General features: G+C 45.6%; 1 protein-coding gene across 1 annotated transcript; it reads right to left on the bottom strand.

Moving 5' to 3' along the window:
* Positions 1-10,893: 10,893 nt before the first annotated feature.
* LOC146013515 (uncharacterized) lies at positions 10,894-23,791 on the bottom strand. Its single transcript, XM_083151526.1, has 4 exons — positions 23,658-23,791; positions 14,780-14,988; positions 14,217-14,699; positions 10,894-10,937 (listed from the first exon to the last, which is right to left on the bottom strand). The coding sequence occupies exons 1-4, from the start codon at positions 23,789-23,791 to the stop codon at positions 10,894-10,896; spliced, it is 870 nt and encodes a 289-aa protein (XP_083007652.1).
* Positions 23,792-24,150: the final 359 nt, after the last annotated feature.

The following is a 24,150-nucleotide window of genomic DNA, read 5'->3' as shown; positions in this document are numbered from 1 at the left end:
CGTCCCAGCGGTGTATTGTGCAAGTATGCGGGCACACTGGTGACTCACGCAATGCACCCTTGGGACTGGAGAGGTAAGAGGATCCTGGAGGCTGCCGTGGACAAATAAAACAAAAAACCCTAATTATTCTGAAAAAAAAAACAGTTTTCGGAATATTTAGTTTTTTGGAATACACGGAAAAGGGAGACCCGACCAGTAATATATACAGAAGAGAAAAAAAACGGTCAACACTGGGAGATAAACAGACCAAAAACAGACAAAATAATCATAAAATAGCATGGGGTGTCTAGGTGTAACATTGAATAAAGCATTGGAATATTAATAGACATAAACAGATGACCAGACTGTAGTTCTGGTGAAAGAAAAAGCAGAATGAGCAAATCAGGAAAAAGGAAAAATAATAAAGGGATAAAGATGGGGAGAAAGTAAAAGCGGTACTTGTTTCCTAGCACGGCCACAATCTGGAGTAATCGTGTACCTTAAGTTAAGGTACACGATTAACCCGATGGACCCGATTTCCTTTGAAATCAGGTCCATTTGGCCGGCTAGGATAAAATATCGGGGGCATCGCATCGGTCGGGACCATTAACAATGGTCCCGACGCGACCGACGCGATGCCCGCGATTTCCCCATAGGCTTCAATGTTAAAAAATATTTAACATTGAAATCTTGTCGGGAAAGGTAAAATATCGGGGGCATCGCGTCGGTCGTGACCATTAACAATGGTCACGACGCGATGCCCCCGATTTTTCCATCGGGTTCAATGTAAAAATATTTTTTTACATTGAAATAGTGAAAAAATGTGAAAAATGTGAAATGGGCCAATATGACCCATTTCACATTATAGATGTCCCCGTCGTCACCCCACGATAGACGCCAACCCGAAGCGTGGCGAGCGCAGCGAGGCCGCGAGGGGCGGCGGTGCGCGTCCTCCGACCTTTTCATTCCCCTACTATACACGTCGGCGTGGAGTTGAGAATAGAATAGTGTGGCGAGCGCAGCGAGCCACCGAGCCCGAAGCGTGGCGAGCGCAGCGAGCCCCGCGAGGGGACGCGGATACCTTCACAGTTATACGCGTCCCTTCGCGGGCTTCACAGGTGTCCGTGGCGACGCGGACACCTGTGAAGTCCGCAAAGGGACGCGTTTACCTGTGAAGGTATCCGCGTGCGCTCGCCACGCTTCGGGCTCGGTGGCTCGCTGCGCTCGCCACACTATTCTATTCTCAACTCCACGCCGACGTGGATAGTAGGGGAATGAAAAGGTCGGAGGACGCGCACCGCCGCCCCTCGCGGGCTCGCTGCGCTCGCCACGCTTCGGGTTGGCGTCTATCGTGGGGTGGGGTGTACGCCGTTAAATTTGGGGGGGTTGGGAATATTTTTACACTGAATCCAATGTAAAATCGGGTCCCAGGGACCCGATTTACATTTCATTAAATAAAAAAATTGGGTCAAAAATCGGTCGGTCGCGTCGATCGCATCGCATGCGACCAAATCGCATGCGATGCGATCGACCCGATTTTTCCGACACGACCACCCCGATGTAAATCGGTGTGGCCGTGCTAGGAAACAAGTACCATAAAAGCTATGTGGGTGACCACAAGGTGTGGATTTGTGGTTGAGCTTATATCTGACAGAATAGGAATTAGCAGAAGCAGAAAGGGTCGGAAAGAGTTGGGAAGACAGCATACACCACCCATGAGTCTACTCAAATAGATAGTGTCCAAGGGTAGAAGGGGATGAAAGTCTATGTTCTACAGCCAGCCAAGGAGCCTATGCCTGGAAAAAGGCAGGGCATCTATTGTGGATATAATAGGCTATCTACTCTATACCTGTAGCTGCCACATGCCAAATCTGGGGTTTATGTGCTGGAAGAGATGGAGTCAGAGGCGTAACTCTGGGAGGCAATGGAGTCATCTGCCGCCGGGCTCCTGCTCCCAAGGGGGCACCTCTTATGCCCTGAAAGTTTGAATTAGTTAATTGAAAGCTGTTGATATCACTTCTGTGGCTGACTCCCCCTCCAAACATAATTTTTGCAAGTGTCACACCCTGTATTAAACCCGTCACCTGTCTTACTGGTGACAGACACCGTACTGATTGAGGTATTTGGGGGGCACCAATATTTATCCTGCCTCCGGGCAACTGGGACAAACTTAGTCCACTGGATGGAGTTAATTCTGTTTCCAATTCAGGGTCATCTTGGATTTAGCCATTGCCAAAATATGTCCAACCAGTCGATATATAGTCTGGTTTATTGTGTGTTTGATCTCTCATGTTTTGGTACTGATAGCAGATATGCTTGAATCTAAAACTATGCAAGAATCATTCTGGACTTTGTGTTTGTTTGTCGGTGTCACAGTGATAGAAACATAGAAACATAGAAACATAGAATTTGACGGCAGATAAGAACCACTTGGCCCATCTAGTCTTCCCTTTTTTTAAACATGTTACCTCAAACCATATTTGATCCTTATTTTTTATAAGGATATCAATATGCCTTTCCTAAGCATGTTTAAATTGTACTACTGTATTTGCCTCTACCACCTCTGTTGGGAGGCTATTCCACTTATCTACTACCCTTTCTGTGAAGTAATTCTTCCTCACATTTCCCCTGAATCTTCCTCCCTCTAGTGTCAGTGCATGTCCTCATGTTCTGCTGCTCTTCTTCCTGTGAAGAATGTCTCCCACCTGTACCTTGTTAAAGCCCTTGATATATTTGAAAGTTTCTATCATGTCCCCTCTTTCCCTTCTCTGCTCTAAAGTATACATATTAAGAGCTTTTAGTCTTTCCTGGTACGTTTTGTGAGGTAGGCCATGCACCATTTTAGTTGCCCTTATTTGTACCGTCTCTAATGTATTTATATCCTTCTGGAGATATGGCCTCCAGAACTGAACACACAATTGACAATAGATAAATTCCAATCAAGCAAAGGCTTTTTCTTTTGTGGGGGTTGCACAGGATGCAAAAATCAAAAACAAAGAAGCACAAAACCTACCACCGATTTCCAATCCACAAACAGTAAAGACACATTTAAAATAAAACAAAAAATTACATGCAGTAGCAAGGGGGTGATCTACCTATTAAAATGTGGATGTAACAAACAATATATAGGCAGGACAACACGACAACTGAAAGACAGAATATGTGAACATATAAGGAACATAAGGAAAGGACATGAGGAACACAACCTATCGAAACACTTCAAGCTACACCATGACAGTGACCCCAAAACAGGGGCGGGCTGGGCCGGGGGGCAGAGTGCCATATGCCCCCCGGGCCGCTTACCCACCCACTGGCTGCGGGCCGTGCTGCGGCTGGATCAGCTTCTCCAGCCCTCCTGCACTGGCCGCGGCTTACAGAACACGGCCGCGGCTACAGGAAAATGGCCGCCGGCCCCCTGCACTGAGGACATGTTCTCAGTGCAGGAGGCCGGCGGCCATTTTCCTGTAGCCGCGGCCGTGTTCTGGAAGCCGCGGCCAGCGCAGGAGGGCTGGAGAAGCTGATCCAGCCGCAGCACGGCCCGCAGCTAGCGAGTGGGTAAGCGCTCTCCCCCCCCCCCCCTCCCTCACCCCAGCATATGTGTTTCTGTCACTGTGGGGGCATATCTGGCACTGTGTGGGGGCATATCTGGCACTGTGTGGGGGCATATCTGGCACTGTGTGGGGGCATATCTGGCACTGTGTGGGGGCATATGTGTATCTGGCACTGTGGGGGGCATATCTGGCACTGTGGGGGCATATATGTATTTGGCACTGTGGGGGCATATGTGTATCTGGCACAGTGGGGCATATGTGTATTTGGCACTGTGGGGGCATATGTGTATTTGGCACTGTGGGGGCATATGTGTATCTGGCACTGTGGGGCATATGTGTATTTGGCACTGTGGGGGCATATCTGGCACTGTGGGGGCATATGTGTATCTGGCACTGTGGGGGCATATGTGTATCTGGCACTGTGGGGACATATGTGTATCTGGCACTGTGGGGGCATATGTGTCTGGCACTGTGGGGGCATATGTGTATTTGGCACTGTGGGGGCATATGTGTCTCTGGCACTGTGGGGGCATATGTGTCTCTGGCACTGTGGGGGCATATGTGTCTCTGGCACTCTGGGGGCATATCTGGCACTGTGGAGGAATATGCGTATTTGGCACTGTGGCAGAATATCTGGCACTGTGGCGGCATTTGTGTCTGGCACTGTGGGGGCATATGTGTATTTGGTACTGTGGCGGAATATCTTGCACTGTGGGGGCATATCTGGCACTGTGGACATCACATTGTGCGGTGTAATGGGCATCATGGTATGGGGCGTAATGGACATTACGGTGTGGGGAGCATTGGGTAATTGCCATCACAGTATGGGGTGTAATGGGCATCAAGGTGTGCAGCATAATGTGTAATTAGCATCACAGTGTGCGGTGTATTGAGTAATTAGCATCGCAGTGTTGGGCGTAATGTGTAACTGGCATCATGGTGTTCAGCATAATGTGTAATTGGCAATACGGCATGTGGCTTTATGTGTAATGGGTATTACAAGGTTCGCTAAAATGTGCAATCTGCAGGTACACAATACAATCATGGTACAGGCAACGCCCCTTATGATAGGCCACGCCCCTAATTTTTCGGCGCGCCTACGGCGCGCAAAAGCATTCCTTCCGACGGTGCCTTGGCTGATTATGGGCCAGTGCTCTGGACTTGCCCCCTAGGCTAAAAGTTGCCAGCCAGCCCCTGCCCCAAAACATTAGAATTTGTGGGAATAGAAATAGTACAACCGAACTGGAGAGGAGAAGATTTCATACACAAAATCAATAAGAATGAACTAAAATGGATGTATAAACTAAAGACATTTTCACCTAGGGGATTAAATCTAGACAATGAGGTGAAATCCATCATAGGCAAGAAATAAGCGACCATATAACCGACCACAACCATACAAGAAAATATTATGTGACTAACACCGCATAAGTACCATATTTATGGACAGACACCCAAAACATGAACAACCTGTTCATGCCAGAAAATCGGCTTTATAATTATATATGCAAGACCGATAGGAACGCACCTAAAGACTGAAGAAATGTCATAACCCTTTTATAAAAGACCGATAGGAACGCACCTAAAGACTGAAGAAATGTCATAACCCTTTTATAAAAGACCGATAGGAACGCACCTAAAGACTGAAGAAATGTCATAACCCTTTTATAAAAGACCGATAGGAACGCACCTAAAGACTGAAGAAATGTCATAACCCTTTTATAAAAGACCGATAGGAACGCACCTAAAGACTGAAGAAATGTCATAACCCTTTTATAAAATAATATATGGATAAAATGTGCCACTATGACCATGCTAGCATACCATGCATAACTTAAAACAATAATCGGCTTTATAAATTTATAAATATATATGCAAGACCGATAGGAACACATCTAGAGACTTAAGAAACGTCAGAATCCTTTAATAAATAAGGTGTCACTATAACCATACAAGTACATCGTGCACAACTAAGAGCAAAATGTGATTATAAGTAACAGAAACCATCATGTAATCACGCTAGTAAGGGAATAGAATGCCAATCAAGAAGAATGACAGACACTTCAATTAACCAATCAGTAACCTGTGAGAGAACCAACCCGGGGTATTTAAACAGATGAGAATTCCAGCAACACACACATCCTTGAAGAAGGCAATTAGCTGAAACACGTTGGAGGGAGATCCATACACGCCAGCAAGAACAAGCACCGGAGTGTCATCATCCCCCGCCGCGAGCTTAACATCTGATCCGGCTGCCCATCGTGCAGAGAAGACCGCGTATGTGGAGAGGGTGAGTAGGAGACGGAGAGAACTGCGAGGCAGGAGGTCCCCCCGGGCGGACAAGCGAGGCGGTGTCGACGGCGGCGACCAGCTGCCCCAAACACCTTACCCCGCTGCCCTTAGTCACCGTAGCCAGCGAGAGAGCGGCGTGTGAGGTACTGAGTGCCACAGCACTCGTACATCACTGCCGCTATCCCGCACAGCAGCGGGCCTGACACCGGCACCCTAAACTGCACCGGTCCCCCCCCCTCCGAAAACCCGTTGAAAAATCAACACGTTTTAAAAGGGGTACCCGAAGACTTGTGACATCTTGCAAATCCAGACCACTGTTTGACGGGACGCCGCAAACAAAGTCTAGATAAAAACTGAGATCTATTGTACTGCAGTTCATGCAGATTGTTTTGAAAATTGCATATTGGGACATTGAGACTTTTTTCAGGCGTACAGACTGGGAGATAATTACTGCAGATTGTGCACAGTGACTGACAACTAGTGCATCCTTTGAAGTATTAAGACCACAGTACTGCATGCCTGTATCTTTCAATACCTGACATTATTTTAAGTAAAAAAAAAATGTTGTTACATTAAACATTGTGTCAGATCTATTTAAACTACAATATAAAAACATCTGAATTACATACACGTTAACCATAGATTGAGCGCGGCACTACCCCCCATACTATAGAATTTAACCCTTGGGATACAGTCAGATCCCAAAGTGTTCTTGCAGCTCATCACCCCCAATTTCTTTCAGTGCGCAGGTATAACCAAAATTTGTATACTTTACCTCAAACCATATTTGATCCTTATTTTTTATAAGGATATCAATATGCCTTTCCCAAGCATGTTTAAATTGTACTACTGTATTTGCCTCTACCACCTCTGATGGGAGGCTATTCCACTTATCTACTACCCTTTCTGTGAAGTAATTCTTCCTCACATTTCCCCTGAATCTTCCTCCCTCTAGTGTCAGTGCATGTCCTCATGTTCTGCTGCTCTTCTTCCTGTGAAGAATGTCTCCCACCTGTACCTTGTTAAAGCCCTTGATATATTTGAAAGTTTCTATCATGTCCCCTCTTTCCCTTCTCTGCTCTAAAGTATACATATTAAGAGCTTTTAGTCTTTCCTGGTACGTTTTGTGATGTAGACCATGCACCATTTTAGTTGCCCTTCTTTGTACAGTCTCTAATGTATTTATATCCTTCTGGAGATATGGCTTCCAGAACTGAACACAGTACTCTAGATGAGGTCGCACCAATGACATATACAGTGGCATTATTACTTCTTTCTTTCTACTGCTGATACCTCTCCCTATGCAACCAAGCATCTGACTTGCCTTCTTCATTGCTTTGTTACATTGCCTACCTGCCTTTATGTCCCCTGAAATAGTGACACCTAGATCCCTCTCTTCCTCAGTGGTTTCCATTATAGTGCCATTTATACTATATTTAGTCTTTGGATTTTTGAGACCCAAGTGCATGATTTAGCATTTTTTGGCATTAAACTGTAGTTGCCATGCTCTTGACCATTCCTCTAATCTACCTAGATCACTTTACTACAACTCTCTGTTTTCTGTCCTGTAACCACGCTCTTATTATTTATATATATATTTTTAAATGTCACACACAACATTTGGAACATCTTAATCATCAGTAATAATAATAAATAATAATAGTAGTAATAAACTCTATAAATAATACATATATAAATATAAAAAGTTGCATGGTGGTAGGGTAGGTGTACTAGGTCCATGAAGATGAAGATGGTGCATCCATTTACATTTCTACTACAAACTTTTTTAAAGTGATTGCTTTAGTAGGGTGTCCACTCTGGCGAGCCGAATGGATCTCAGTGTGCACAGTGTTAGGTCCTGACTCTGAGTGTGGCACACTGCTGATGAGCATTCATTTTTTTCTGCACATGCATCAAGTCACACTGCACATGTGTCCATGAGTCCTTGTGCACAGTTGTGAACGACTTTACAAAAATGATTAAAAAATGTATAGGCCACTACTGGTCGGTGCCAAGGCGGTCGCTAATGAAGTGCATGTAGATAATGATGAACTGGTTGCGAAGTCAGGCACATAACTGGTCACAATAAAGGGCATACGAAATTAGACAATTTATCTGGCATGGGTTTGGTGTAAGTTTCGGTGGTTGGACTAATGAATCTTACAAAATCCCTCAAACTTAAAAGAAGGGAATGTTGTTCATTTGTTGAATAACATTGAATAAAATTATCTGGAATTTATCGTCAATGAAAGCAGGTGTCTAGTGAAGTGATAGGGGTGTGAAATAATCAATAATGCATAATCAAATGTGCATGATGATCAATCAAAAATCCCAGCATTGTCACAGTGTTCTGTGGGAGGTTTTGATAGTTCTTTGGAAGTGATGTCTGCTAGAAAATTGCAGTCAACAACTGGTTTAATGGACTGGAATCATCTTAGTACAACAATGGGATTCTACAGCTCATGGAAAGATATGATAAATGCTTAAATGAAGGAGTTGATTACTGTATGTGGAGAAAAAAACAATAAAAGCACATTTTTTTCATTATTATTTTCTTTACACTGACAAATATTTAATTATTTATGAACAGTTTCTTATATAGCGCATACATATTCCGTAGCGCTTTACAGAGTATAGTTGAACATTCACATCAGTCCCTGCCCTTGTGGAGCTTACAATCCATATTCCCTACCACATGTACACGCACACACATACATTCTAGGGTTAAATTTATTGGAAGCCAATTGACCTACAGTACCTGTATATTTTTGGATTGTGGGCGGAAACCGGAGTACCCGGAGTAAACCCATGCAAATACGGGGAGAATATACAAACTCCGTACAGTTAGGGCAATGGTGGGTTTCGAAACCATGACCTCAGCGCTGTGAGGCAGTAATGCCAACCATTACACCATCCGTGACGCTCTAAATAATCTTCTGTATATAAAATATATGACTTTGTGGCCTAGTAACCACCCTGTAGTCAAGGCCATGCAGTGGCGGGCTACCATTAGATCCTGTGCTTCCCTACTGAAAGTAAGTTACATACTGTACATGTTACTCTTGTGCTGTATTATTATTAGTTAAAAGCTCGTCAAAATGTCAGTTTCTAAAATGTACTTTCCCTAAGCTGTGATAGTTTTTACTTTCACTTTGAGCTGTGACAGTTTTTAACCCACAAACTCTCGACTAACCCCCAGTCGCTATCTGTTCCTACCTCCAATGCCTGTCTTCACAGCTCCCTCTCTCCTTATCCAGTAAGTTTGAAACAGATCAGTGTCCCTGGAAAAATTGCCTTCACTTTCTGTTATGACATCTTTTAGCACACAAAGGAGTCATTTGGTCTGTCGAGTGGCCTCTAGTGGTCAGTGGCGGTACTTCACCTCATAGAGGGGAGGAGTAGTTAGCCTTTTATATATATTGCTTTTTGTAACTATATTTGTTACATGAAGAACACTACAGGTTATGTAGTCATCATTTTGACATTTTTAAAGTTGACACCATAATGTCGATATTCTGGATGTCAACATATTCATAATGTTGACATTAAACATGTCAACATTCACAATGTCGACACAATGTCATCAATATGAATGTCAACAGCAGAATGTTGACACATTAATTTAGGGTTAAGATTAAGCTGTGGTCAGGCTGCCGGTAGGGTAGGGGTAGGATTATGATGCAATAAGGGTAAAACAGCAGTTAGGGTAGGGTTAGGTTTAGACTGTGGTCAGACTGCAGGTAGGGTAGAATTAGGCTGCTGTCAGGCTGCAGTTAGGGTAGGGTTACAGTAGCGCACGCAGGGGGGGTTTCTGAGTACCCAGACCCCCCCCCCTCCCAGGAATCTAAGTGCCAGAGGCTGAAAGCTGAGGGTCCCCTCTTTCCATGGGTACAAGGATTTTAAAAATCGGCCCTGGGGAACCGGAGATATCTGACTTCAAAGCAGTGGTCCCCATCCAAGCCTGTTAATTGCTATCCCCAGTAAGATATTTCAGTTTCTGTCTGACAGAGTTTTTCTGAGGGTATATTCCAAAAGCTGGGACTCTCCCCCTTTGATGGACACTAGTAGCTTGTCTCTACTGTGCCCAGAACCAGAGATATCAGCCTTCGAGCAGCTGGTTACTGCTCCAGTTCCACACACCTGGTATGTAGTTTTATATACTCGTTGGCAGATTGCTCTGCCTCCTGAACTCTGATCCCCTAGTCCCCAATAAGATTTGGTAGGTGGGATTCTCTAGTTTTTAATGCCATTAAAAGCTAAGAAATCTATTTCCGGGAACTGGAGATATTTGCAGTCAAGCAAGCTGTCCTCCCACCAGAAAATTCTGAATATTAAGCCCACTCCACTATACACCCCTTCTCTGCGTATTAAACATCCTCTACCACCCTGGAAGTTATATATCAGGGCCCCTTCATTCAGCCCAATGCCCCCTTCTCCCACCCCATCTCCCACCATCTGTGCAGTAAAGGGGTAATTAGTGGAAATTACTGATCCAGGCCCTACATGCTGAGCGGTTGATATAATACCCCCTTCCACCCGCGGGACATCAAAGCTTCCCCCACCCCTACCGCTGGAGGATCAGCAGGGGCCCCAATACATTGCTATGCCCAGGGGTCTACACTGCTGTTGACGCCCCTGTATGTCTATATATGTATATATATATGCATAGGCGTGCGCACAGGGGGTGCACAATATCAGCACTTCCTAATGACCGGCAGCGGCAGTGCCCCCTCCCCCGGCCGCCTAGCAGTACCTGCACTGGGCTGGGCTCCTTCAGCAGTCAGCAAGACTCGAGGTTTCAAAAGGGGGCGTGGCCACGGGGGTCCGTGATAAGGCCACGCCCCAGCCTTTTCCTGTGCCCGGGTGAACTAGTGCAGCTGCAGTAGTAGTGAAGTAGTGCAGCTGCAGGCCACCTGGCAGTACCTGCGCTGGGCTGGGCTCCTTCAGCAGTCAGCAGGACTCGAGGTTTCAAAAGGGGGCGTGGCCACGGGGGGTCCGTGATTAGGCCACGCCCCTGCCTTTTCCTGTTCCCGGGTGAACTAGTGCAGCTGCAGTAGCCTTGTAGCCTGCTCTACTGTTCTGTGTCAGGCTCACAGGATGGCTCCTGGCTGAAACCTGAAGGTAATGTATGCAGAGACTGGGGAGTGTGCCATTTATTGTGAGGGAGTGGGCTGTGTGTGAGAATGTAGTGAGGGGAACAGGGGGCCTGATTCAGGATCACTCACTAAGCAGCAATCTTTTGCTGCCTAGCAAGCGGAACACCGCCCACGAATAACTGGGAAAACTGTACTGTCCCTGCTGTATTGTTACCTGCCTGGCTGATGCGGTGACCAGTGGTGCCGCTGATGGCTGCCTAGGCGCTGTACAGCTCGGCGGGTATTTGTTCCCTGTGTGATAACTGTGCTGTCTCTGCCTATATTGTTACCCACCCGGGGGTCCAGTGGTGCGGCTGATGGCTGCCAAGGCACTGCGCAGCTCAGCGAATATATGTTCCCTGTGTCTATATCCCCCAGGGTACATCTAGCGTATACATATAATACATACATTAGTCACTATGCACTGTGTAATGTGACTATGGGTCACTATGTGTGAATTTTAGTCACTATGCGCTGTGTAATGTGACTATAGGTCACTACGTGCAAATATTCGTCACTGTGCTGTGTAATGTGACTATGGGTCACTACGTGCAAATATTCGTCACTGTGCTGTGTAATGTGACTATGGGTCACTACGTGCGAATATTCGTCACTGTGCTGTGTAATGTGACTATAGGTCACTACGTGTGAATATTCATCACTGTGCTGTGTAATGTGACTATAGGTCACTACGTGCAAATATTCGCCACTGTGCTGTGTAATGTGAATATGGGTCACTACGTGCGAATATTGGTCACTGCACGCTGTATAATGTGAATATGGGTCACTGCGCACTGTATAATGTGAATATCGGTCACTACGCGCTGTGTAATGAGAATATGGGTCACTGCGCACTGTGTAATGTGAATATGGGTCACTATGTGCTGTGTAATGTGAATATGGGTCACTGCGTGCTGTGTAATGTGAATATTTATTTATTATTTATTTGCAGTTTCTTATATAGCGCAGCAGATTCCGTTGCGCTTTACAATAGTAAACAGTGATAAAACAAACTGGGTAACAACAGACAGACATGGAGGTAGGAGGGCCCTGCTGCAAGCTTACAATCTATAGGGATATAGGAGGGAAACACAAGGACAGGCACCAGTAATAGCATAGCAGTCCCAACAAGTTACAAGTCCAGAAGGGAAGCTATATAATACATAAGTGCCTCAGAGGGTTATGCGTGTAGAACTTAAATATGATAGGCTTGCCTGAAGAGGTGAGTTTTCAGGGAACGCTTGAAAGTTTGGAGGCTAGCGGAGAGTCTAATTGTGCATGGAAGGGCATTCCATAGGATGGGAGCAGCCCGATGAAAGTCCTGTAATAGTGAATGGGAGCTAGTGATCCGCTCAGATGAGAGACGCAAATCTTGTGCAGAGCGGAGTGGTCGAGATGGGAGATATTGTGTGATAAGTGCAGAGATATATGCTGGTGCAGTATGGTTAATAGCTTTATATGCAAGTAGAAGTGTTTTATATTGAATACGGTAATATACAGGCAACCAATGGAGGGACTGGCAGAGCGGATCAGCAGACGATGAGCGTCTTGCAAGGAAGATCAGCCTAGCAGCAGCATTTAAAATGGATTGCAGTGGTGAGAGTCTGTTCTTGGGAAGTCCAGTTAGGAGACTATTGCAATAATCAATGCGGGATATAATGAGTGCATGGATAAGAGATTTAGTAGTGTCTTGTGTGAGATACGGTCGTATTTTGGATATGTTTTTTAGATGCATGTAACATGATTTGGAGACAGATTGAATGTGGGGAACAAAGGACAGGTCAGAGTCGAGGGTGACCCCTAAGCAACGAGCTTGTTGGGTAGGGTAGATTGTCGAGTTGTCAACAGTGATGGAGATATCAGGATGGTAACTGTTCTTAGTTGGCGGGAATATAAGTAATTCAGTTTTGGAAATATTGAGTTTGAGTTGGCGAGAAGACATCCAAAGTGAGATGGCAGAGTGAATATGGGTCACTGCGTACTGTGTAATGTGACTATAGGTCACTACGTGTGAATATTTGTCACTGTGCTGTGTAATGTAACTATGGGTCACTACGCACTGTGTAATGTGACTATGGGTCACTATGTGCGAATATTGGTCACTATGTGCTGTAAATGTGAATATAGGTCACTACGTGTGAATATTGGTCACTACGCGCTGTGTAATGTGAATATCGGTCACTAAGGCCCTTATTCTGATCGGTGCGTACTTTCCCGAATTCTTTCGGATCGCGTTTTTTAGCCGTCTGCGCATGCGTGGGGAACGCTATGCGCATGTGCCACGTATGGTCTCCGTACTTGTTCTCACTAATACCGTACAGAAATGTGCACCGCAATCATTCGGCCAATATGGGTGTGTTATGGGCGTCATGCGGAATGACACAGGGGCGTAGTTTCAAAGTGGGCTAAACTGGGCGGAAACATGGGCGGACACGGGGGAATACACATATTTGGGTAGGCGTGCATTCGGACAGCACGCCGAATGCACGCGAACAAAAAGGGTAGAAATGTGCGGTGTCCAAAAGGCTAGTATTGCTTTGCGGACACCACTCGGTCATGCGCTAGGCAATCAGAACGCCTAATCAGGACGGACGCACCTCAACCAATGTCAGCTAAACACAATACAATCACCTAATTTACTCATTACTTGTTAATGACACGCTTCTCACTGCTACAATTGGAAGCATTGCAGCTTAAAGGGAACATTACATGCTGCACTTGTCACACACTTTTACACAGCAAATAATCAACACAACTTAATATTAATAATACTAATACACATGTCACTTCTGCGTGTATCAATTAATACAGACATTTGTGGGGCCCAAATAACATTTATTAAAGAAACTTTGCCAAAAATGTCAAAAACATCACAAAACAAATGGTACCATAACAGGACTAAAAGTAAATAATATATAATAAATAGCCACAGCAGAATCATTAGGAACACATCAGGTGGCTTCACAACAAAAGTACAGCACCAACACTTCAAGTACAGCACACAGTAATGGTAGCCGAAACAGGGCAACAGGGGAACCAAACATGACATTTGAACCGCGGGCAAATGTGGTGACCCTCGGCACGGATTTTGACACAGGATGCTGACACACACAGCTCAATGGAAGATTTGGGAAGACATAACGGTGGAGATTAATGGGGACACAAGTTCATTTGCGGGCACGTTTGCCCCTGGCAGGCTCCTTGCCACGTGAAGCAGCTCTTCGGCCTCGCCCACGGCCACAGTCAGATGGTGGGTCACGTGGAGCACATGCTGGGGAGGGGGTGGATCTTCTTCCCCCTCTGGCAGCAGGGAGTGATGATGTTGGTAAAGCACCAGAAGCGGGTGACATTAGGACCCTATTGGTGGTAACTAGCTCCACCATAAGTTCATTATGGCGGAGGAGGAGTTCATTTTGCCGCAGGGCTTGATCAGCCAGCACCTGCAGGCTAGCAGCAATAGCTTGCTGGCTGTCACTCATAGCTTGCTGGCTGGCACTCATAGCCTGCAGGCTCGCAGCAATACTCTGGTGGCTGGTGGTCAAACCCTGCAGCACCTCCTCGGCCCTACGCACCCGCTCGAATGCCGAGTCTCCCTGCTGCACAATACTGTCTAGCACACGGCCCCACGTGGACAATTCAGCCGCGGACATTTCCGGCTGCTGCTGCACGGGCCTGCTACTGGGGCCAGGTGGCACAGACTCCACAACCTCCTCAAGAGAATCTGGACCAAGCGGTGGGGATGCTGTTGAACGAGAAATTACCAATTAACACACATTCCATGCCAAATTCAAAACATCTACTTATAGCCTGGCAAATAATTACCTTCAAGCGTAGAAGCCATCACTTCCGCTGGGGACTCGCTGTCTATGGTGCTCACCCCCCGGACCTCCTCCACTGCAATGCAGCACTGTGCCATCTCTTCCAGGGGGGTGAGCTTCAGCTTGCCAGGCATGGGGCCAGCCCCAGAGGTGTGGCTGTGTTCCCACCGCTGGGTCAATTTCTTCTTGAGGTTGCCTTTGAAGTCGTGCCACCTGCAATCAAAGTGTACATATTAATACATGTAACTCCTCATGTTTGCTGTAGCACCCATTGCAATCTAAAACATAATACAACATGTGCCTACTGACACCAAACTTACATTATATTCATTTTTAAAACCAACCCTTAGAAGATACAACAACAGTCACCCTCCAATAACTATCAATTCAATGTCATGGCCAACATGTCTGTGCCTACAAGCAACGTGAACACCCATTGACCAACTCCATCTAATATTGAATGTAAACATTACTGGACTTGTACTGCTCAAATGTAACACACATGTACTTGCCTCTTCTTAACGTGCTCTGCCACACGAACTTGTGGAGCCACTGCATTAATCTCCGCCGTTATCTCCTCCCAGATCTTCCATCTCCTTGTGTGTGTCAACTTTACCGCTGGGCACTCTATTAAATCACGTGCCCGGGTCACCAGGATGTGAAGCTCCTGCGGTTCATATGCCATGTTTCTTGTGGTTGGTTCCTCTGTTGCCCGACTGCGGCCACGGGCACGGCCACTGGCACCGCCACTGCCACTGGCACTGCCACGGCCACCGCCACCGGTTGCTGTACTTGAAGTGCTGGGCTGGCTACTCTGTTGGGAAGCCACCTGCTGTGTTCCCAATGATTCTGCTGATGCTGAGGATGGGCCAGCTGCTGATTGGCCTGATGTTGATGGCCCATCTGGCTGCTCTGGGTTGAGGGGGACATAGGTGGTGTTGGCTTCCATGCGGGACAAGAGATTCTGCACCACCTGTTCTTCCTCTGACTCTGAGCCAGCCATGTTTGCAACAACTGTTTGCCTTTCTAGGATAACTTTAAATACTATTTCTGTAATTGGCGTTAATCAGCTGCAACCTGCGTTCCGTACGGCCGCGTTCCGTACGCCAGCGTCAACCGTGCGGCGCATACGGGACGCCCCTTGGTGTGGACAATTATTTATCAAAAACCTGGCAAACTGAGTAAGTCTGATTTAGTAGCTAAATGCAGATTCCAACACCAATGACAAAATAAAACTGAGGTCACACATGAAATGTATATTTGAATGTACATCTGTACTGTGCACTTGTTTGGTATGTAGTACAACTGACACTACCCATTCCATATGTAAATCCAGTCCACCACTTAGCCACAAGTAATCAGTGCTAGCATCCAAATCACATGTGAAAGCACTCCAAATTCAGGCTGGATGCTAGCTACTTTTCATTCCACCTCTGTAGTAGGGGTCAGTAGAAGGTAAGTGTACACATGGCAGCATGGCCTAATTTTTGGAAAAGGTCTGCCACTATTTGCTATGTTTCTGCTGCATAGCTTTCATTATAAAATAGCTGTTTAGAACCTTGTGGAGTTAGGTGTAAGTGTCTAGTGATGCAGACTATTTCACCTGTTGCTTATACCCATGTTTGGTGGATGGTATAGATTATATATAATGTGTTTCCATCTTATTTTACACTGTCTGTTTAGGATGGGTGTGCGATGCAATGGGTTAGCCGTCTGTTCGGGCGCATACACGCTGTTAGTGTAAAAATGAACAATAAAGTTAATACCAAATATAACTCTGATCAACCAATGACAGCACATGATTGTTTGATTTGTGCCATTGCCTATGGGAGAGCAGCCCCATTCTCACCCGCGGAGCTGAGAACTCTGGTCTCCGTTATGGAGACCAGGCTGGGGCGGGCGGGCCCCTTTATTACCAACCGCCAGAAGCGCAATGCCTATGCGGTGGCCCGCCGCCGTATATTCGCACGCACCCAGGTGCGGCGGACCATCGCTCACCTGGAGCGGCGGTGGTCCGACCTCAGGCGCAGGGAGCCAGAGAGACTGCAACAAATAAGGGCCAGCATTGCTAGATGTGAGTATTTCAACAGTAAATGGGGATTTGGACATGATTGCTTACCTGACATTATTTAATCCACTAAGGTCACCAGCCTGATCATGAGTTAAACATGGCATACAATATATGAGTGCTACTTCCTGTTTGACACCCTGTAATGGTCATAAAATATGTTATTGGGGAGGATTAATGCTTGTGATGCTTACAATGGGCCAAATGTCACAGCATACCTGCCATGTTACAGGCTGTGTTTTGTAAAGGCCACTAAGGAGCTGTTTGCCTGTACAATTATCTGTACTTCTAACCTTTGCATTTATAGCTTGATAAGGCTTAATAGTAATTACCACTAATTGCCACTTTTTTATTTTTCCCATACACAGCACGTGATCGCGCAAGACAGGCCCGGGAGGAGGCAGAGGTGGCCCTGGAGGACCTTCCGCAGGAAGGGAGCCCGGAGGAGGGGGCCCAGGAAATGGAGGAGGAGGAGGCAGAGGTGGCCCTGGAGGACCTTCCTCAGGAAGGGAGGCCGGAGGAGGGGGCCCAAGAAGTTGAGGATGAGGAGGGGTGGGCTGTGGAGGCGCTGCCACCCGAGGAGGACGTCATCCAAGGGGAGGACGAGGTGGGAGCATTGGAGGCCCCTGAGGAGGAGGTGGAGGCCTGTGAGGTCGTCCAGGCGGCCGGAATTGGTATGTATACATAAGGATTAATTTATCCGTTTGGCATTTACTATTTGCTATGTAGCACTGGTGATTCAATTGATTTTTACAATACTATAAAGTGACAAAACAAACGGGATAGCAACAGACACACTTTGGGGTTAGATAGGGTGGGCAAACCATCCCTTTCATCCAGGACACATATTAATAAAACAGGTTGTGAGGATGTCTTTCATATCGATTTTAAGTGCCACTGAACCTGTGTAGTTAATCTGTATCCTGGAAGAAAGGGATGACTTGCTAATGTAAGTGTTTCATGTCCCTGCTGCTTGCATACAATCTGTAGCCTCATATAGGTGAGTAGAGTTTACTGGTGAATGATCTTTGTAAACTAGATTCAGTATGGCATAAATGGAGTATGGACAGGCGTGGCTTAGACTGGAGTAACAAGTGGTCAGTGCCCCTGGGCCCTCCTCTAGCTAACCACCCCCTGCGGTCTGCATGTATGTTTTGCACCATAATTGTGTGTGGATTTGGTCTTAGTAATGCTTTTGAGCATGGGAGTGGGTTAGTGCTGCAGCTTCCCCTAACTGGCATTCTGACAATGATTTCTGGAGCAGACCATCAGCAGGCAAGCCATGCTTGATTGTACAAATGTACTGAGCATTCCTGAGAGTTGTGTAACTCCCCTGCCAGGCTCCATCATATAAGAGACACTGAACTTTGTTTGCCGAATTGTGATTGGTGCAGCGCGTGACATGCTTCTCAGAGCTTAGTCATGGGTGGGTTTGGATTGAGAAGGAGCAGTATGACTGTGAGGTGTTCGACAGAGTAAAGGGTAGAGGGCCAAAATCAGGCTTTCCATGTAGTATGTATGCATGTATGGATAGGTGTATGTCTCATATATATAGTTATATATGTGTGTATATATATATATATATATATATATATATATATATATATATATATATATATACACACACACCTGTCACGGTGCATGTTTAAAAAGTAGGTTTGACTATGTTAAATGTATGCATGAATATCATTAGTCATTTTTCAATTTGAATTTCCTCCACAGATGAGCCTGCCCAAGCAGAGGAGGGTCGCCGTGGGGCCCTCCTTAGACTGCGAGGCCTGATGCACCAAATGTTGGCGGAAATGGACCGCATCATTGATGCCGAAAATTAATTTTGATGTTTTGGACACTTGTTTTTGAATAAATATTTATTTAAAGTTCAAAGTTGTCAGTGTTTTTTTCTAACATGCTAAAGTATATGTGTAACTTGTTTAAAATCTTTAAAATAAGCAAAATGTACATAGTGTATCTAGATGTATGTTAGGGTCACATGCTGTAAGGGTTAATGTGTGTCATGAATGTAGTAGGAATGTGGGTCAGTATAGATGAGCATTTAATTGATTGAAATTGATAACAATCCCTTTTTCAGGAGGTTGCCTAATTGCCTAAGTGGGTCATGTGATCGCTGTGTGTACTCAGTAAAAAAGTGTGGGATTGAGCGTAAATACTCCGCATCGGGGCGTACGGACAGCTTCCCGTACGTTCTGACGCGGTAAGACCGTGCTTGTGCGGGAAGACCGTGCAAGAATCTGTACGTGTCCACCGCACACGCACGGTTTGTATGTCGTCCGTACACACGCCCTGTTCTTAAAGAGTGAGTCCGTCCGAATGCGGAGGACACGTGGGCGTTTCTACGGACGATGCCCGCACGCCGCCGCACAGCATGGCGTGCGGACCGCACCGTAAGAATTCGGGAAAGTACGCACCGATCAGAATAAGGGCCTAAGTGCGAATATTGGTCACTACATGCTGTGTAATGTGATTATGGGTCACTGCATGCTGTGTAATGTGATTATGGGTCACTACATGCTGTGTAATGTGATTATGGGTCACCATGCAGCCATTTTCCCAGTGGTCTTTACCGCTGCTCTGCCGGACCGATGATGAGGTGAGTAGAATTAAATGGGTGAAGGGTGAACAGTTTGTGGGTTCCCCAGTGACACTTATGTGACATCATATGTAATAGCCATTACAATGTGTGGTATAATATGTAATGGGCATTATGGCATGTGTCATAATGTGTACTGGGCATTCTGGCATAATGTACAATGGGCATCACGGTGTGAGGCGTAATGTGTAATGGGCATCACGTTGTGAGGAGTAATGGGCATAGTGGTCTGAGTCAATGTGTAATGGGCATCACAGTGTGAGGTGCAACATGTAATGGGCATCACAGTGTGAGGCGTAATATGTAATGGGCCTTACAGTTTGTGGCATAATGTGTAATGGGAATTACAGTGTTTGGTATAATGTGTATTGGGCATTACGGTGTGTGGCATAACGTGTGTTGGGCATAATGGCATGTGGTATACTATGTAATCCCTATTATCCCTATTTTACTAAAATTTGTCAAGCCCTGGCATAATGTGGAATGTCAATTACTGTGTGTGGCATTATGTGTGATGGGCATTATGGTGTGTGGTATTATGTGAAATGGGCATTATGCTGGGTGGCTTTATGTGGAATGGGCATTACTGTGTATTGCATTATGTGTGATAGGCATTATGTTGTGTGGCATTATGTGTAATGGGCATTACGGTGAGTGGCATTATGTGTAATGGGCATTAGGGTGTGTGGCATTATGTGTAATGGCCATTACAGTGTAAATTTTCAGCGCGCACTGTCCCTGTTTCTGGTGTGTGTGATGGGAATAATTAATCCTGAAGCCCATATACATAAAAAAAATCACCTATTTAGTTTGCATTGATGCCCAGTAGGCGGTGATGGACACGCCCAGTAGGCTTTGATGGACACGCCCAGTAGGCGTGATGAACACGCCCCTCCAATGGTGCACCCCCTAAGAAAATGGGCTGCGCACGCCTATGTATATATGTATGTATATGTATATATATATATTTATTTTATTTATTATTATTTATATACATTTGGTCTATCTATAATACTTTAACTGACCCGGCATATACTGGGACACATAAGTGTCCATCTCTGTGCTTTGCTCCGCCCCTCTGGAAACCCCCTTCTGAAAATCCTGCGTTTGCCCCTGGGTTAGGATTATTATGTGATATGGGTAAGGCAGAAGTTAGGATAGGGTTCAGTTTAGGCTGTGGTCAGATGCGATATGGGTAAAACAGCAGTTATGGTAGGGTTAGGATTATGATGTGATATGGGTAAGGCAGCAGTTATGGTAGGGTTAGGATTATGATGTGATATGGGTAAAACAGCAGTTATGGTAGGGTTAGGATTTCTGATGTGATATGGGTAAGGCAGCAGTTATGGTAGGGTTAGGATTATGATGCGATAAGGGTAAAACAGCAGTTATGGTAGGGTTAGGATTATGATGCGATAAGGGTAAAACAACAGTTATGGTAGGGTTAGGATTATGATGCGATAAGGGTAAGGCAGCAGTTATGGTAGGGTTAGGATTATGATGTGATATGGGTAAGGCAGCAGTTATGGTAGGGTTAGGATTATGATGTGATATGGGTAAGGCAGCAGTTATGGTAGGGTTAGGATTATGATGCGATATGGGTAAGGCAGCAGTTATGGTAGGGTTAGGATTATGATGTGATATGGGTAAGGCAGCAGTTATGGTAGAGTTAGGATTATGATGCGATATGGGTAAGGCAGCAGTTATGGTAGAGTTAGGATTATGATGTGATATGGGTAAGGCAGCAGTTATGGTAGGGTTAGGATTATGATGTGATATGGGTAAGGCAGCAGTTAGGGTAGGTTTAGGATTATGATGCGCTATGGGTAAAATAGCAGTTAGGGTAAGGTTAGGATTATTGGAGGTTTAATTTCAGGTACTCTTCTCCCATAGGGCAGGCCTAAACCTGTCACTATTAGCAACCAATGCAATGGTGCCTCCTGCTCCATTCTTCCTTTAAGGCATCCAGTGTTAGACTGGGACATGAAAGTCCCACCTGGGGAATGCAGCGGTAGAGACCTAAGATAGTTACTAGTCCGTGGTCTAGCTCTGCCAAGTAAATTACCCTCCAGTATAGTAGCTATAGTAGCTCGGTAGAGTATATGTACTACTGGAGTGTATTCTCTGGATCCTGACCTATAGGGATTTTTTTCTAACAACCTGTGGATCTATCTAACCCTGGACGCAACCTGAAGTCTCCACTTGTCCTGAACCCTGGCAGGCATACTCCGCAGGAAGGCAGGACTATCTTCCCACTGCTCTCACTCTAAACACCTCTTTCACCCTAACTGAAAGCCACAATGTCTTTAGATTCCAAGGAGCTGTAGACAGTGTCCCATTTCTAACTAGGTACCTCACCAACAGCAGCACCAATAAAGGATGTCAGTGCACCAATGTTTCCAGGTTTTTGCCTACTTTGGTATTGACCTACAGTCGATTTGGTGCCATTTGGACTCTACTTTCAAAATAAAATCCTGGTTTTGGGGCCAACACTTTTCGCATGCAGCTACAACTACTGCACATATGCTAATTTGCACCCAGCATGGACATGAGCAGTACAGATTTTCAGATTTAGGGCCAGATGTATCAAGCTTCAAAAAGTGATAAAATGGAGAGTGATAAACAATCAGCTCCTACCTGTTATCTTTCGAACTCAGCCTGTAGCATGGCAGGTAGCAGCTGATTGGCTGGCTGTTTATCACTCTCCATTTTATCACGCTTTGAAGCTTGATACATTTGGCCCTTAATGTTCCAAAACTGGGTGTACAGCTAACAAACATCAGCAGCGTCAGCTACTTTATTTCTCTATAAATGACTAGTTTTCTACAATATCATGATCCCTGGGAACTCTTACATAGTATCACAAATATTATAGTACATTCCATTTTCTATGGTTTTTTTACACTTGTTAATATTATTGCCTGACTTGGTTCAGTAACATAAGAATTGCTTAAGAGAGAGGTCACTTTGGAGCTGGCCCCCTAACAAAACGCTAGCACACATCAAAGGCTGCTCAGTAACTATACATCTTTGCTCAACATTATTAGCTACAACTCATTCAGGATGGATTCTGAAAGTACTTACCAGGGTCATCTTCTCATGGTCAGTTCATACTAGGAGTGAAGTTAATTTTTAATGGCATTTTGCCACAACACACCTCTCGGAGGCAGTAAGTAGGCATTGATCTCTAATAATACTAAAATACATCAGTAGCAAAAGTGCCAGCCAAGGCACGTGAGATGCCTCAATGTAGCTCAGTGACTAATACATACTCTCTCTACCAAATCATTTCTACTACAGAAACATTCATTTTAGGGGTCTGAGAGTAGAACTAAAGTCATGAGGGGGCTGAAGCCTCTAATTCAGCCTAAAAGTAGGAGAAAGAAATAAGGTCCAGGAACATGTTTTGTATACATTTGTAATATGTGCATTTCTGCATTCTCCATGCACAATAACTTTATAATCTGTGAGTTGTAATTTGGGAATTCACAGATTATGAAATTATTCTGTATGTTATCAATTATCTGAGATTACTCAATGAAGATAAAGAGCTTCCTTCCATTTGTATATAAGGATCAGTACATGGTCATTTCCATTCAATCATACCACTGGTGGCTCAATGTCTCCTACTTGTTTTACAGGGTTCCCCTATTTCTCTCCATTATTCTGTCTGCTTTCCTAAAGGCCATGCTTACTATTATTATTATTATTATTATTATTATTATTATTATTATTATTATTAATAATAAGGCTGAAGGGGTCAAATTGCAGGTTGTGATAGGTAGGGCAGCTGGCATACTGTAACAGGCAGGGGTTAGAGGGCAAGCTGATAGGGGTCAGATAGAGGTCAGAGGAATGACTGACAGGTAAGGCTCAGGAGACAGGCTGTGTGTTGGGACCCGCGGCGTCAGTTTCCCTGACGCTCCGTCGGGTCCCGGAGTATGCGTCCCGACTGTTGCTAAGCAGCCGGGACGTCAGCGTACTTCCGGGCCCGAACTTCCAGCTGCGGTCGCCAGGCAACCGCGACGCAGACCGGCTCCTGTCTCCCCGCTGCCGCAGTGGTTGCCTAGGCAACGGAGACGCCAGGCAGCCGCCGGCAGGCGGGAAATAAGTGCACACATGGGGGGTAATTAATTAGAGGCCGGTCCCCGCTCTAGTTGCTTGGTCCAGGCCCCTTTATATACCTTTTCCTGACCTCAGACCGACGCCGGATATAGTGAGTCTTCCTGGTCTCCAGTCTGTCTTGCTGATTCGTGTCTGGCTTCCTGTGGGTCGTTGTTCTGCTGCACCGTCTGTTTCCTGAGACACCAGCTGCTTATATCCTGAGAACCTATCACCATCTTGAGTGTTCCATACCTGGGAAGGAAGCAGTGGTGCCGTGGTCCTTGTGTGTCCCTGTCTGAGACACCCGTCTCATCGTGAGTCCCGGTGGGACGCCCTCTGGGGGTCCTCCCAAATATATATCCTTTACTCTTGTACATATATTGGATATCCTTGTTCTTATTATTGGTACCAGCTTTTAGCATTGTTGCTGTTTTCTATTGGGTTACTCCATCTAGGCCCTATAGTCTTTTGATATTACTTTATAAGACCTATACGCATTGTTGCGTCCACCTGTACTCCCCGTAGTCAGGTCATTAGGGGATCTACCACTGTGTCGCCATCTTCCTGTGTCGACCATTCCGCAGGGGCTCTGAGC

The sequence above is a fragment of the Crinia signifera genome, chromosome 1 (assembly GCF_055691185.1).
Source record: "Crinia signifera chromosome 1, ASM5569118v1, whole genome shotgun sequence".
NCBI classification, from domain to species: domain Eukaryota; kingdom Metazoa; phylum Chordata; class Amphibia; order Anura; family Myobatrachidae; genus Crinia; species Crinia signifera.
The sequence above is the reverse complement of the archived record's forward strand: the minus strand, read 5'-3'. Positions and strand labels throughout refer to the sequence as shown.